Here is a 15721-nt window from a genome sequence, read left to right as displayed (position 1 = left end):
GAACAAAATGGCTATCTCAAAATGTTGATTGGAAGTGTTTAGGGAAATTAGGGGCGTGGGGGGGGCATTTGCCCTTTGATCACTTTCTCCTAATAAAAAATGCACTAGTCTTCTCAATTTCCAATCAAATGAGCTCTTTTCGAAGCTTCTACGACAGTACTTTCTATAAAAACCTTATATGCCCTAAGGGCAGAACTTACGACCCTTATCCTGAAGGCTATGGGGAGAGGATTGTAATCCTCAAAAGACATAATTTCCAGACCTTTCATTTACATTAAACGAAATGGCCAAATCAAAATGTTTGGGGAAATGATGAGGGTGGGGGGGATTCTCCCTCCGAATACTTTCGACTATTATAAAAGGCAATAGACTTTCCAATTTCCAATCGAATGAGCCCTTTTTGAAATTTTTACGAAAACGCTTTCTATGAATGCTGTGTGTGCGTGTGTGAGGGGGGGGGGGGGTCATCCTCAAATACCTAATTTCCTGAACTTTCAACTACGTTCAACAAAATGACTATCTCAAAATGATGATTGGATGTGTTTGGGGAAATGGTGGGCGTGAGACGGGGTTAGTTACCCTCCAATCACTTTTGACTATTAAAAAGGGCAATAACCGTCTCAATTTCTAATTGAATGAGCCCCTTTGACTGTATCTACGATAATGCTATCTATAAAAATCTTAAACACCCCCAGGGCATGGCTTAAAGTATAAGTCATGAGGACTCTGAGGGATTTTTGATCCTCAAATACATAATTTCCTGAACTTTCAACTGCGTTGAACAAAATTGCTATCTCAAAACTTTGATTGAATGTGTTTGCGGAAATGGTGGGCGTGAGAGGGGGGCTAGTTGCCCTCCAATTACTTCCAACTATCACAAAGCGCGATAGACCTTCCATTTTCCAATCGAATGAGCCCTTTTTGAAGTTTCTACAACATCGCTTTGTAAAAAAAACCTTATATGCCCCAAGGGCATAACTTGCAACCCTTGCCATGAGGGCTGTGGGGGGAGGGGTGTCATACTCAAAGACATAATTTCTAGAACTTTCAACTACGTTGACAAAATGACCATCTGAAAATTTTGATTGTATGTGTTTGGGGAAATGGTGAGCGCGAGAGGGGGTTAATTGCCCTCCAATCATTTTCGACTATTAAAAAGGGCACTGACCCTTTGAATTTCCAATCGAATGAGCCCTTTTTCAAGTTTCCGACAAAGCTTTCAATAAAAACCTTATATCCCCCAGGGCATAACTTATAATCCTTGCCCTGAAGACTGGGGGGGAGTGACCTGCTCCAAGACATAATTTCCAGAATCTTCCACTGCATTGAAAAAAATGCTATCTTTGATTGGATGTGTTTGGGGAAATGGTGGGTTTGGAAGGGGTGTTAGTTGCATTCCAATTACTTTCGACCAATTACGTTCGACTAAAGGGCACTAGTCATTTCAATTTCAAATCGAAAGAGCCCTTTTTGAAGTTTCTAAGACAACGCTTTCTATAAAAAATTATATTTTTTATAGGGGACATAACATTCATGTTATGCCCCCAGGGCATAACATACAACCCTGGCCCTGAGGGCTGCGGGGGGTGTCATCCTCAAAAACCTAATTTCCAGAACTCTCAACTACGTTGAACAAAATGGCTATTTCAAAATTGATTGGATGTATTTGGGGAGAAGTTGCGCGTGAGAGGGGGATTAGTTGCCCTCCAATCTCTTTTGACTATAAAAAAGGGCACTAGCCCTCTCAATTTCCAATTCAATTAGCCCCTTTGAAGTTTCTACGGCAACGTTATCTATAAAAACCTTATATGCCCCCAGGGCATAACTTATAACCTTTTCCCTGGGGGCTTTGGGGGGTTTGTCACACCCAAATACATAATTTCCAGAACTTTCAACTACGTTGAACAAAATAGCTATCTCTAAACTTTGATTGAATGTATTTGGGGAAATGGTGGGCGTGAGAGGGTGGTAGGTTGCCCTCAATTCACTCTCGACTAATAAAAAGGGCACTAGCCCTTTCAATTTCCAATCAAATGAACCCTTTTTGAAGTTTCTAGGACACAAATTTCTATAAAAATCTTATATGCCCCCAGGGCATAACTCACAACCCTTGCCTTGAGGGCTGAGGGGGGGGGGGGGTGGCATTCTTAAGGACCTAATTTCCAAAAATTTAAATTTCGTTGAACAAAATGGCATCTAAAAATTTTGATTGGCTGTGTTTGGGGAAAAGGTGGGCGGGAGAGGGGGTTAGTTGCCCTTCAATCCTTTTCGACTATTAAAAAGGGCATTAGCCCTTTGAATTTCTAATCGAATGAGCCCTTTCAAGTTTCTACGACAAAGATTTCAGAAGAAACGACAAAGCTTTCAGTAGAAACCTTACCCAAAGACCTAATTTCCAGAACTTTCAACTACATTGAACAAAATTGCTATCTCAAAATTTTGGTTGGATGTGTTTGGGGAAATGATGGGCGTGAGAGGGGGTTAGTTGCCCTCCAATCAATTTCGACTATTAAAAAGGGCACTAGCCCTTTGAATTCACAATTGAATGTGCCCTTTTTCAAGTTTCTACGACGAAGCTTTCAATAGAAACCTTATATGCCCCCCAGGCATAACTTATAACCCTTTCCCTGAAGACTGCTGGGGGAGTGTCTGCTCAAAGGTATAATTTCCAGAACTTTCAACTGCGTTGAACAAAATGGCTATCTCAAAGTTTTGATTGGATGTCTTTGAGGAAATAGTGGACGTGGAAGGGGTGTTATTTGCCGTCCAATCAATTTCGACTATTAAAAAAAGGGCCCTAGCCAGTTCAATTTCCAATCTAATGAGCCCTTTTTAAAGTTTCTACGACAACGCTTCTACAAAAACCTTATATGCCTCCAGGGCATAATTTACAACCCTTGCTCTGAGGGCTGTGGGGGAGGGGGGGGGGGTTCATACCCAAAGACCTAATTTCCAGAACTTTCAACTACTTGAACAAAATGGCTATCTCAAAATTTTGATTGGATGTGTTTGGGGAAAATTTGGGCGTGAGAGAGGGGTTAGTTGCTTTCCAATCACTTTCAACTATTAAAAAGGGCACTAGCCATTCCAATTTTCAATCGAATGAGTCCTTTTTGGAGTTTCTACGATAACTCCTTCGATATGAAGTGCCCTGGTCTAAAGAAAAAACAAATAATAATACATTGTGTCAACATCGTTCTTAACTTAGGCAGCGCTATTGCGCTGCCTATGACATAAGTATTGCTGATCCATAGCGGAAGGCCAAGAAAAAACAAACAATATCTGCAGAACTGTCTACGGATTGAAAGATGTTCAGTCTTGCTAAGAAACTTCAATACCGGCGTAATAAAAACATATGGGGCGTAAACATAGCATTGTACAGCCTTCTTATAGACCTGCCCTTTTATTTTGGCGAGCATACCACAGGCCTTACGAAGCTTTTCCTTAATACTTTGCAACGCATTTGCAAAGTATACAGAGAAGGCACGGATACAGAGAATAGTACGGAAATAGTTTGCAAAATGATGATTTTGAATTACTACTTAAATATGGCTGGAACAATTCTAATATTTTCCTTTTTTACTAATCTGATTTTTCCGAATGTTCTAATTACGGACAACACGGGCAGCAGCAACTATCCTATCTTGACCCTCCTAATTCCGATCTGTATTAGGAAGAAATAAACTTCCAACTTTATATAATTGGTATGTGTCCATGACACCTGACAACAGTGCCAAGCACTGTTGTCACTGTTGGTTATACAATGGACAGCTGAAGGCAATATCTCAGGAGTACTTTTAATATCAAAGATCAGTTTCTCATCATCACAAGAGTTTACCCCGTTTCATGGTAGGGGGGTGGGTGGAGGTTCGAGTTGAAACTAACTTCCAACAACAATTTTTTTTTCTCGAGAAGGTTGAAGGGACTTACAAATTTTGAATTTTAGAGAGGGGGCAAAATATAGTTAAAGTAAAAATTTACAATATCTAAAATGAAAAGACCGGATTTGTTGGACATCAATCTTCTTTAAAAGGGTGGTAAAGAGCGGAAAGGTGAAGGATAGAATGCTCACAAAAATGATCGCAAAAAGCAGAATACAGCCTACCCAGTACACGTCAATTTTACTTCACTCGACAAGACTGATGGAAATAGGCAAATTAGATGAAAAATACGAACAAGGAAAGATGGAGAAAAAAACGGCTGAATTGGAAAGCCTAGTATAAAAGCCCCGTCTTGAGACGTCTTATAGGCTTTTCGGATTAAAATATATAAAAATTACCAATTAATTGTGCTAGGCATCCTCACCCCACGCGGAAAATTCCTCCCCCCACCCACACGGAAAATTCCATCACATGCAAAATTGGAAAATTTTCGGAAGATTCTTCCTCACGAAGAATTCTCCCCATGGAAATCCCTCCCCCGCAGAAAACTCCTCAAAAATATCCGTGTTTCCCAATAATGGGGAATCCCCAATAACAAATAATATAAGCAAATAATGGAAAAATTGGGAAATTTACAGTCCTTTTCCAAGGGTCTGTTGGGGGCCATGTCATACCCACAGGCACGTTTATTAGACCTGACCATTCAAAAATTCCCCACATGACATGAAAACTCTCCCTGTTGAAATACCCTACCCCCCCCCCCCGCAGAAACTTCCGCTCGAAAAATGTCCGTATGTTTCCCAATAATGGGGCACACCCAAAAACAAATACTATATGTAAACAGTAGAAGACAAAATACTATTGGACCTGACCTTTCAATTACACTGAACCAAATGGCTGTTTATAAAGTTTAATCGGATGTCTTTGGGAAAAAAGGGGTGCCGGAAACCCTTCCGAGCTAGTTGCTCTCCAATCTGTTTGGTCACTTAAAAGGGCACTAAATCTTTTAATTTCTGTTTAAAGAACCCTCTCCAAATCTTATCAAATTCTTGATTCGATACGACCCTATCTGAGGGTAAAAAAAAACGAAAAAAAAGTGATCTTTCTTGGGTAAAAATTACAAAATTTGAAATTTTTGTATATTAGGATATATAATACCTCTTGAACGCCGTTATTATGAAAGTAAAGAGTAATGTTAAACCTAAAAACGAGCATTTTCCTCCATCCAGGAGGGGGCTGCCCCTCTTCATCATCACCCCCCCCCCTCATGGTCGTAGAACCTCCAGAGGATCCACGTTCGATCGAAAATTGAGAGTTCTAGTCCTTTTCATAAAGTCGAAAACGATTGGATACCAACAATCCCCAGTCTTGGAACCTTTTTTGATATTTGGTCCTTTTGTTATCCTCTAAGTAACATTTTCCGGGAGCAATTTTCCAGAAGGGGGTGCAATTATTGATACTATTTTCAAACATCTTGAGTTGAATAGTTCCTACATTGAGGCTGTTTTTGCTGATATTAGCAAAGCCTTCAACAATTTGGATCATCAGACAATTATAGATAATGCAAGGGGTTAGGTGCAAGAGATTTTGTTTTACCTATGTTAGCTAGCTTTTTGTCTGGCCGTGAGCAATGTGTAGTCCTCCCTAACGGGGATTCATCAGGCTTATCCTTGATTCCCTCCGGAGTACCTCAAGGGGCTAAGTTAGGTCCTTTAGCATTTTTAATAGCTTTTAATAATGTTTAACTAAATTTTTACAACACTTTTAAATTTGCGGATGATTTGACATTACTGAACCTTTGTCAAACATCTAATACTTTGAATGTTACACTCGATTCACTAATTAACAATTTAAAGAATGATCTTGACAATGTTAAACTCAACTTAAGCATACCCAAAAGCAGTTTCATGTTATTTTCTTTTTTTTAAAATATACCCCCTATCAATAATTACCTTTGCATACCAAATTTAAATCCTGTTAAACTGCTTGGTATGCAGTTGGACAATGACCTTAAATGGAACTCCCACATTTCCCACTTATTTAAGTCAGGTAGTTTTCTCCTCAAATCTTTCTCCTTTCTAAAACGGTTCTCCATATCAACCCAAAACCTCAAAACAATTTATTGTTCTTATATAAGACCATGTCTGGAATATAATTGTCCTGTCTGGCACCCTGGGTTGACCAAAGACCGATGTTCTAAAATTGAAAGTATTCAAAAAAGAGCAGTAAAAATTATTTTGGGGATGCTCGTAGAGCTCCAAATACCCAATTGAACCTGGATCCCCAAATGATGACCATGAGGTGCAAAAACTCTTTTGTCCCCTATTTTGTTTCCCATTTTAATAATTGATATAACTTTTGCTTTTTGTTTATCCCCTAATATTTCTGACGTGCTTATGCTAGCTTTTGTGCTATTTTAGCCAATAAATCATATTCTATTCTATATTTCATCAATTGAATTTTAATTTGTTTTCTATTCCAAAGGTAAAAACGTTTTAAATTCTCCTTTTTTTTATTAGAACGACAATGCCAGCTGCCAAAGAAGAGCTAGAAAAATTTGTAAATGATACGCTTTTGCCAAACCAATTTTTTGCTACAAAGTCAACACTTTTCTCTATAGTTAATTTTTCGCTAGTTGTAATTGGAATGGAAGAGCGTGCGTAGCCGTATTTGCGTTAGGCGGCTTAATGTTGTAGTGAGTTATTAGCAGTAGTAATAGTAATTAGTTAGTTTTTACTATAGCTATAGTTACATTTGCTTTTCGCATAAATAAGCTAGTTAGTGTTACTAAACAATTTTAAAGACAATAAATTGGCAAGACAATAAATCAGTGTAAAAAAGCAGTTTTGTGGTCGAAACTACCCTTTTACACTGAAATTAATGGCGTGAGAATGGAGCGAATTTGATATTAAAAAAATAGTCAGGTGTAAAATTCCTCAACTACATTTCAAGGAGATTTTGGACTTCATTGTATTTTCAAAATCATAAAATTTACTTTAAAATCAACAGTATTACTTGTAGGAGTATTCTTTGGACATAATAGTATTAATTTTTATTAACAATAATAAATATAACAAAATTTCATCAAAAATAACAAAAATTTTCAAAAAACACAATATAATTTACGTAAAAACTCGACCTTTTTCATCAAAACATAATAAAATTCACGTAAAAATCGGTAGTTTTCATCAAAACACAATACAATTTACGTAAAATCGGACCTTTTAACCAAAACATAATAGAATTCACGTAAAAAATCGCTAATATAGTCTTTAATGCATTCAAGCTCTGACGGTGTCGCTTAGCAGCTTGACTGACCTTCTTAAACTGTCATTCTTCTTCCCAAAGAGCTTCAATATTTTGTTACCGTTTTCTGCTAGTATTTCACTGTAACCGCTGTTTCGATCTCCGCTGTTTCGCTGTTTCCGCTTATAAGGAATTACCGCTGTTTCGTACTTATAAGGAATTTTAGAAAATTGACGCTGGGTATACAGCGCCATAGACCTTCACATTCAATGTGCCAGAAAGAGGTGTATCACAACTATTCCACTACCAAAATTTGGAAAACTCACACATACGTATCAATCCTGAATTAAGGGATCACCTTAAGAACCGGGATTTTTATTAGAATCAGAATCAGCAGTATAATTTCAACGATCATCTGATTCCAGATACTTGTGCCTAAGCCACACTATAGCCACATATACATATAAAAACAACGGCTTAAGAATGTTTTGTGATCTCCCTTGATTCAAATGCCATATCCCAAGTATCACCAACCATTATTCTCGGTATTGAGAATATCAGGATGTAGCTTTATTCCTGATATTATCAAGATTTAAGAATGTTCTGTGGTCTCCGTTGATTCGAATGCCACATCCCACGTACTGAGCACTATTCCAGATATTGAAAATATCAGGATGTGGCTTTATTCCTGATAAGAACAAAAATTTGAGGATGTTCTGCGGTCTCCGTTGATCCGATGCCGCATCCCACGTAATAAATCAACTATTTTAAGTGGAGATCGATAGGATCCTCATTCACCGAGCATTATTCCTGATAATGTGACATCAGTAGGTGATTCCCGCTCAAGACCTGTCACAAATTTTCATTTCGCCTCAAAAAAGTGTCTTTTACAAAGTGACGTAATAGAGGTATAAAAAGAATAAAACACACATAAAAGACAAAAAAGCAGCAAAAAGAAAGAAAAAGAATTGAAAAACATGGTAAAGGCAGGGGTACCTCAGGGTTTTTTGTCCAAGATCCTCTGGCTTTTCTTATTTATAATTTGTGACTATCAATAGGCCCAGTCAAATTAATATATACGCATACTGGATAATAAATAATTGAACTTGAACTACCTTGAATTCAGCAGCAGCCGTTGCTTCTGAAGAAACTGAAGCTCCAATGAAAACACCATGACGCCAAGAAAAAGATTCATAGACTAACGGCACACCATAAGGCCTTCGACCACCAAATAATATTGCAGATATTGGAACACCATCGGCTGATTCCCAATCTGGATCAATAGTGGGACACTGCGACGCAGGACAGCAGAAACGAGAATTTGGATGAGCTGCTGATCGTCCACTGCTTTTCGTCCAGTTTTCCTAAGAGAATAAATATTAGAGATCACATTATATGTTAATATTTGACGCTCAATAAATATTATATTAGATTGAATATCAATTATTTTATGTTAAAAAACGTCTATCAAGATTTAACAAAAAATGCATTAGCCTAATAGTAAAAGAAGGAAAAGACTAACTGACCAAACATTTTGTCAGTCAAAGAAGAATGCAGACAGCGCAATGGCTTCTTCCTATTTTGATGCTTCGATTATTTGTATGTTATATCATAAAATATTATAGTTCGTATCCAAACATTACATTATAAAGTTTAAAGTCCTAATTTCATAACAACGAATATTATTACTCAAGAATAACTTCTCAGATAGAAATGCTATTCTTATTAATTTGTTCAATGTTTCAAGGAACAGTAGCCTAAGGAGAAACTCGGCCTAATAGCAACCAAAACTCTAAAATACGAAATTTTAATAACAGTAGACACATCAAAAGAATTGGCTTTTTATGCTGATTCTATATATATAAATGTATGAAGTTTAATTTCATCCACCAAAACCTACGAGCCTGAGAAAATTTGCCTGATTTGAAAAAAGGGGGACACCCCTAAAAAATTAAGTGATCTTAATGAAAATCCCAATATCAGATTCAGCATATCAGAGAACCCTTTTACAAACGTTTCAAGGTCTTATCTCCAGAAATGTGAAATTCTGTATCTTTTGCCGGAAGAAAGACCAGGGATGCGTGTTTATTTGTAGTTATTTTTTTTTTGTTTTTTTTTTCCATGGGCGTGTTATACTGAACCAATGGTCCTAAAAGATCAGGAGTGGGGGCTCATTTGAACAATCAAAAGTCCCCTTTTTAAGTGACTAAAAAGATTGGTGGGCAACTAGTCACCTTCCCACACCTTTTTTCCCCCAAAGACATCAGATCAAAATTTCGAGATAGCCATTTGATTCAGCATAGCTAAAATGTCCTATCGCTATGCTTTTGGGGATGACTTGACCCCGCATACTCCCCTTGGAAAGGTCTAAAATTTACGGAATTTATCCGTTGTTAACATAAAGCATTTGTTATTGGGACATATACGGAAATTTTTTCTGTACATAAGTTTCTCCTATCCAAAGAAATTACATGTCTTTTTGAAATTGATCAGCGACAAAAAAAAGTTTTTACCCCACTTCCGAGCACCTTAACATTTAACAAATGTTTTGCTTCCTCCAGCAGCAAAACATTTAATCCTCTTGATCCAAAGAATGATCTCTGAAAGTTTCGAGCCAAACGCACACTCAACATCAAACAAGTGCCCTTTTTCATTAGAAAACCGAAGTCTAAACAATTGGCAATTTGCATTATTTACGGCCCTTGCTCCAGGGGCAATAGGGCCATCCCATCCAGGAAGCATAATTATTGGACCTTCCGACTAGTCTGAACAAAACGGATATCTCAAATTTTGATAAGATGTCTTGAGAGTTACAGAGGGTCGCATGGCACAAGAGGGGGTCTGGTTACCCTCTTATCACTTTCAACACTCAAAAAGGGCACTAGAAATAAGTGAACAGAAAAAAAGAAAAATATACATTTCACCCATATGGCTCTTTGCTTTAGCAGCGCTAGAGCATTTTCTCTGATAAGAAATAGTTAATTTAGCTGTCCTAATTAGAAGTTTTAATTAGTCTTAATTAAAGTTTTACCCAGTATTACGTTTTCATTTCCGATTATTTTTTTTTCCAGATGTGTTAGAGCGTGGAATATACGTCCACAACAGTTTAGGTGTAGGAGCTCCGTCGGATCTTTCAAAAATCAAATTTAAAGAATTAATTAGTTCAAGATATAAAATTATATTAAAGATAATCATAATCTAAACTACATGATGTTTATTATTTTTATTTTTTTACTTTGAGTGTTATTTGATTTTTTTTTTTTGTAACTTAAATTAGGTAAAATGGTTGTACATAAGGGGAAGAAGGGGATTAAGGTTAAGTTCTTATTTATTGAGGAAGCGTCAATATGAGCTTGTGTACCTTAGACAGAAAAGCAGTTTCTAATTATTATAATAGTAAAATCAAAGATCTATATTCTAACGAGCCCAAGCAATGGTAAAGAAAAATTAAAGGAATATGCAGGAAAAGTCCTTCCAAAGTTGATTTTCATCTCCCTGAACCCCCTAATAAGACTGCCAACGATTTAAACTTGTACCTTGCTTCCATCGTGCAAAGTCCCCCCCCCCCTTTCACTGGCTCAAGTCCAAATATTCCTCCCAATACTTCCTTCCCCTTTATTTCTCCCTCTGATGTTATAAATAAAATTCTAAAGCTTAGAAAATCAAGTATTTGTCCCTTGGACATCCCAATTGACTTAATTAAAGCCTTTTCAGACAAAATTCCTGACCCTATATCAAATATTTTCCGCCACATCAAAAAGTTTGGTAAATTCCCATGTTGCTGGGAGCAAAGTTTTATAATACCTATCCCAAAAAATGCACAAGCATGACTTTCGCCAGCATTATCCCCATTACACTCAATTCAGTTTTTTCCAAACTTTATGAAAGTTTCCTCTGTGACTGGCTTAGGAGTATAGTTTGTCCGCGTATTGACAACCGGCAGTTTGGTAACTTAAGGAAAACTTCCACTCTCCATTACCTTGTGCACTTAATGCATACCATCGTAAGTAACCTTGATAAACTAAATGTTTGGCTGAACCCTGCCTTAGTTGATCTTTTGACCTGGTTGACCACACCATCCTAATCCGTTCACTACTGGTTAACTTTGAACTTGATCCTCTGTTAGTAAATATTGTTATATCATTTCTTTCGAATTGATCTCAAGTTGTTAAATACAAAAATATTTTCTCTAAGCCCCTCCCTATATATTGTGGAATCCCTCAAGGAACTTTATTGGGACCACTTTTATCTCTATTCATAATTAACGATATTGGTAGGGTTTGTCCCCGAAGGCGCAAATACGTGGATGTCTAGTCCATCCTTGAAGTATGTCACAGGAATACTAAACCCCCTAGGAATCCTAACCCCCATTTCAGATGAAGCTAAGAACCTAAATATGAAAGTAAATTCCACCAAATCAAATATAATGACGATACATTTTTTGAAATCAACTCCCGCTTTCCTTGACCCTATCCCACCCGAAATGCTTGTGAAACATGTTAAACTCCTTGGTGTCACAATTCCAAATAACCTTAAGTGGGACATGCATGTTTCAAATATTGTTAAACAAGCAAATGTTTCATTATCTATGTTTAAACTTTTAAATAAATTTAATTGCCCTAAGATGTATTCTCTCCGTGTTTATTTATCATTTATCAGGCCGCTATTGGAATATGCATGTCTGGTCTGACATTCGCATCTTTCAAGCGAGCTTAGCGACAAAATTGAGTTGGTCCAAAAGCGTTCGCTCAGGATCATCTACAAAGAGAACAAAATTCCATACTCCTTCCTCCTTAAATCCGCAGGTATTTCCACGTTAAAAGAAAGGAGAGTACAAATTTGTGAGCGTTTTGCTAAATCCGCAATATCTAATCCTCGTACTGAGGACATCTTTCCTGATTTACATGACCCCATTAGACCCCGTCTCCCCCGCTTAGCTTCCTTGGCAATTCCAACATATTCGCCTATTCATACCGTTACTGAGAGGTTCCGGAAAATTTTTATCCCCTTTATTTTGGCGCACCTAAATAATCCCTGAACTATACTTTGTACCAAAATTAACTCCTCCCTCCCTTATTTTAGTTTTTGTGTATGTTCACAATAATCATGCGTCATTTTTTCTCTCTTTATCTTTGTTCCTTTTATTTTCCTTTTTATTGAGAATTATTTATGTTAAATTTGTTTTCTGACCTTTAATTAAATTTTTTTTTCCTTTAATTGTATTCCTTTCTTCAATTGTAAATATTTCTTTTGACAACTAATTTGGCTTGATTTTAAGTGTTTTTTTTTTTTATTTTATGTATTTGACCTTGAACACGATTTTGGCAATGTTTTTCTTCTTGACTGTGATTTCTTTTTATCCCCCACCCCTTCTTCTTCTATTTTTCTGTTTCTATTCTGGCCATTTGTTAAATTCTTATCGAACATGTTTATGCTTGATTGGTGTTTCTTTTCTTGCTGTATTATTAGTTTCTTCGTTTTGCTTTTTCAATTTCTTTTTGACATATGAAGCGAATTCGGCTTTATTAGAGCTTGTGATAGACTTTGGAAAATAAATATTATCTTACCTTATCAGACAGCCTAAGCAAGGGAGCAGGAGTAGGAGTTCCAATTCCTTAAAATACGAGTAGTGTTAAGAATAACTGTTATACGCCTATTTGACAAGACAAAAACTAAGGTCAGGCAGAGGGCGACAAGACTGTTAAGCAAATACAGCCAATTAACGTCACAATGACAGTTCAGGGTAGTACGTTTAAATGAAAGCGAAATTCTCTCCCAAGAAAGTTTCTTGAAAAAAAGACTCGTTTGAATGCCTATCTAAAAAGGAATAATTATAATACACGTTGTCGATTTTGTGCATTTTTCAAAGAAATGCATGTCTCCATTTTAAATTAAATGCTCCCGGCCAGAAAAATAGATTTCTTAACTATGATCCGAAACAGAAGCGAACTGTAAACATATTCCTGTCAAAACCGAGTTTAATGGCATACCATCAGTTAATTGATGATGCCACAAATCTATGGATGCCAACAAAAAGAAAAAAATTACATTTTTATACCACTGTTTTTCTATGGTTTTCGAGAAGTGGCTTTTCCTTATTGTGGGGGGGCTTTTTATGAAACAAATAAGAGTTCCAATAGGGATATGTCCTTTTAATAGGCAGTGAAAAACATATACAAAAGCTATAGATATTTCGACGACATAGTCAGCCATCATCATCAGCAGAAAAACTAAAGTATTAAAATTAAAACAAACTATTTTATATATTTATAATGAACAAAATATTAACTTTCGGGTCAAAGCAAGTCTCCGGTCCATTGGCTTAGAGGGTTCGTCCAGTCATTGACTAGTTAACACAAGAGAGTTATATCGTACTTTTTTGGATATTTTAACTTGGATACTTGGTAAATTTTCCATTGGCTGTTTTCAGCTCTACCTTTTTTTGATCCCGCCCACTGTCATCAGTCGCTGCTAGACATTCATACACACAAGGTGTTCCGACGTATTGAGCAAGAGAGATTTTGCCTTTTTCATTTTGTCATTTGCCGAAGCTATGCAAGTGGGAAACCGGGCGTTTGCTCAATTTAAATATTACAAGCTGTGGCCTAGCAAAATTACGCGGGTGATACCTGTCAAAGATGACCGAAGTAATTATGAAGTTTGCTGTTACGGAACTGACGAAATTAAGATAGTGACGTCAGAAAATATACGGGCCAACGTGGAGAAATATGAAGAAGCGCTGAGAGAAGGAAGAACAAATGTAAAGCGAGCGATAAGGCTGTGTACGGAGGACTCGGAAGTTTTAGCCGAAGATTTATCTTAGTCGGTTAACTTGATGCAGTCAGAAATTGTAAAACTTTTTGACGGCATACAGGATGAAATTCGTAGGAGAGTGGAAGACCAGTGCAATAGATTAGGGAGTTCTTCGGCGACACAGATTAAGTCAGATTTTCTTGATACTGTTACGCAAGCTGTCTATGAGGCGATTGATCTGCAGGGTAAATTTGAACTGATTGAGAAATCACTTGGCGCTTTGCGGGCAAGAATTGCTCAAAATTGCGCAAAGCTCCAAAAGCTTGAAACTAAGATGGATGATATAAATCAGTCTTCTCTTCTGACTAAGGTCATTGTATCTGGGATACTCTCCCGCGCGTGATTTGCCTCACCTTGGTGAGAAAGTATTGGCTCGTCTCAACAGTGAAATGGAACTCAATCTTGATAAATCCGTTGTCAAGGGTGCAAGGCGTTTGGGAGGTGCCTCGGAAATAAAAACTCCAATTAAATTTACATTTTTTACTGAGGCATCTGCAGTTGAGATCCTGCGCAATCGCAATAATTTGAAAGGTTCCCGAATCTATGTAAATGAGCCTCTACCAGGGAAAGGCAAGAAATCTACAAGTTTGCGCGCAATAAGTTTAAATTGAAAAATGTATGGACTTTACGAGGTGTGGTTTATGTCAAGTGCGGTTCGCAAATCATTCCGTGTAAAACGATTTCCGACGTAGTTCAGATTCGCAATGTGTCATATGAACCTGTCGTCTAAATTAAGAAGCGGTGAATTTTTCTTTTCTTTTTTTTTTTGGTTTATGGATCGTTTTCAGTGTTTTCTTGATTCTCGTTCGAAATTAGATGCTATTCTAAATTCAGATACCGGAAGTGATAAAGATATGCCTTATGTAAATAATCTACCTGAATGTGGTCTTTCAGGCGACTTTCTATCGGATAAAACAAAAGATTGTGATATCCAGATCCGATCTTTACATGTAAATGTTCAGGGGTTACAAAGTGCATTCAATGAACTGAAGCTCTTGCTTGCATCTAATCCTATAGACATTGTTGGAGTTTGCGAAACTTTTTGTCTGCTAATACACCCCTTACCATGTTAGATCTGCCTGAGATGAAGTGCACTTCGTGTACAAGGTGTCAGAATGCGAGAGGAGGTCAGATGCTGTATATTCGTGATGACTGTTCTTTTAGTATTCTCAGTGATTTGTCTGTATTTGATGAAGGGTAATGTGAGACTATTTTTGTTGGAGTTGTACCTTTGGGCTGTAATCCATTTATTTTCGGGTCTGTTTATCGATCTCCGTCGGGTAAACCAAAAAGATTTTTTGAAGTTTTTGAACCGCTGTTGAAAAATCTGGAAGCGTTGAAAAAACCGGTTATTATTTCGGATGATTTTAATTTTGATCTTTTCAATCTCGATGTTGGAAATAATGAGTTTTTAAGTATGATGTTGTGCTCTAGTTTTCTTCCAAGTATTTCCCTACTGAGATAATTTAAAGCTAATACAGCGACATTAATAGATACTATATTTTTCTCTCTTGTTTTATTTAAAGCTGAAAAAACGCTAGTAATTTTGTCTGATATGTCGGATCATTTTCCGGTGAGTGTTCTTTTAAATTTAAATAATAGTAATAAAGAGCATGGAGATTCAACAATGGATAATTCAAAAAAGCGATATACATGGATTGACTGTAAAGTTCTACGTCAGTTAATTAGTGGCCATGATTGGAGTTTGGTTTGTGGCTCAGATGACGCAAATGCTGCGTTTTCAGATTTTATTGATCAAATGATGCGACTGCGGGATCGGG

The 15721-nt window shown here is 37.0% G+C and overlaps 1 protein-coding gene across 2 annotated transcripts in view; it reads right to left on the bottom strand.

Annotated features, from left to right (window-relative positions):
• Nucleotides 1-15721, bottom strand: part of LOC148944700 (phosphoenolpyruvate carboxykinase, cytosolic [GTP]-like) — a 112706-nt gene that overhangs the window by 15468 nt on the left and 81517 nt on the right. For both annotated transcript variants that reach the window (XM_089100683.1, XM_089100682.1), the window contains exon 9: nucleotides 8243-8491. In XM_089100683.1, the coding sequence (XP_088956809.1) occupies nucleotides 8243-8491 (249 nt within the window). The remainder of the gene's footprint in view (nucleotides 1-8242; nucleotides 8492-15721) is intronic.

This window comes from Artemia sp. Qi Xiang Cuo, chromosome 14 (assembly GCF_049724085.1).
Source record: "Artemia sp. Qi Xiang Cuo chromosome 14, ASM4972408v1, whole genome shotgun sequence".
NCBI lineage: Eukaryota > Metazoa > Arthropoda > Branchiopoda > Anostraca > Artemiidae > Artemia > Artemia sp. Qi Xiang Cuo.
This window is presented reverse-complemented; position numbering and strand designations above follow the sequence as displayed.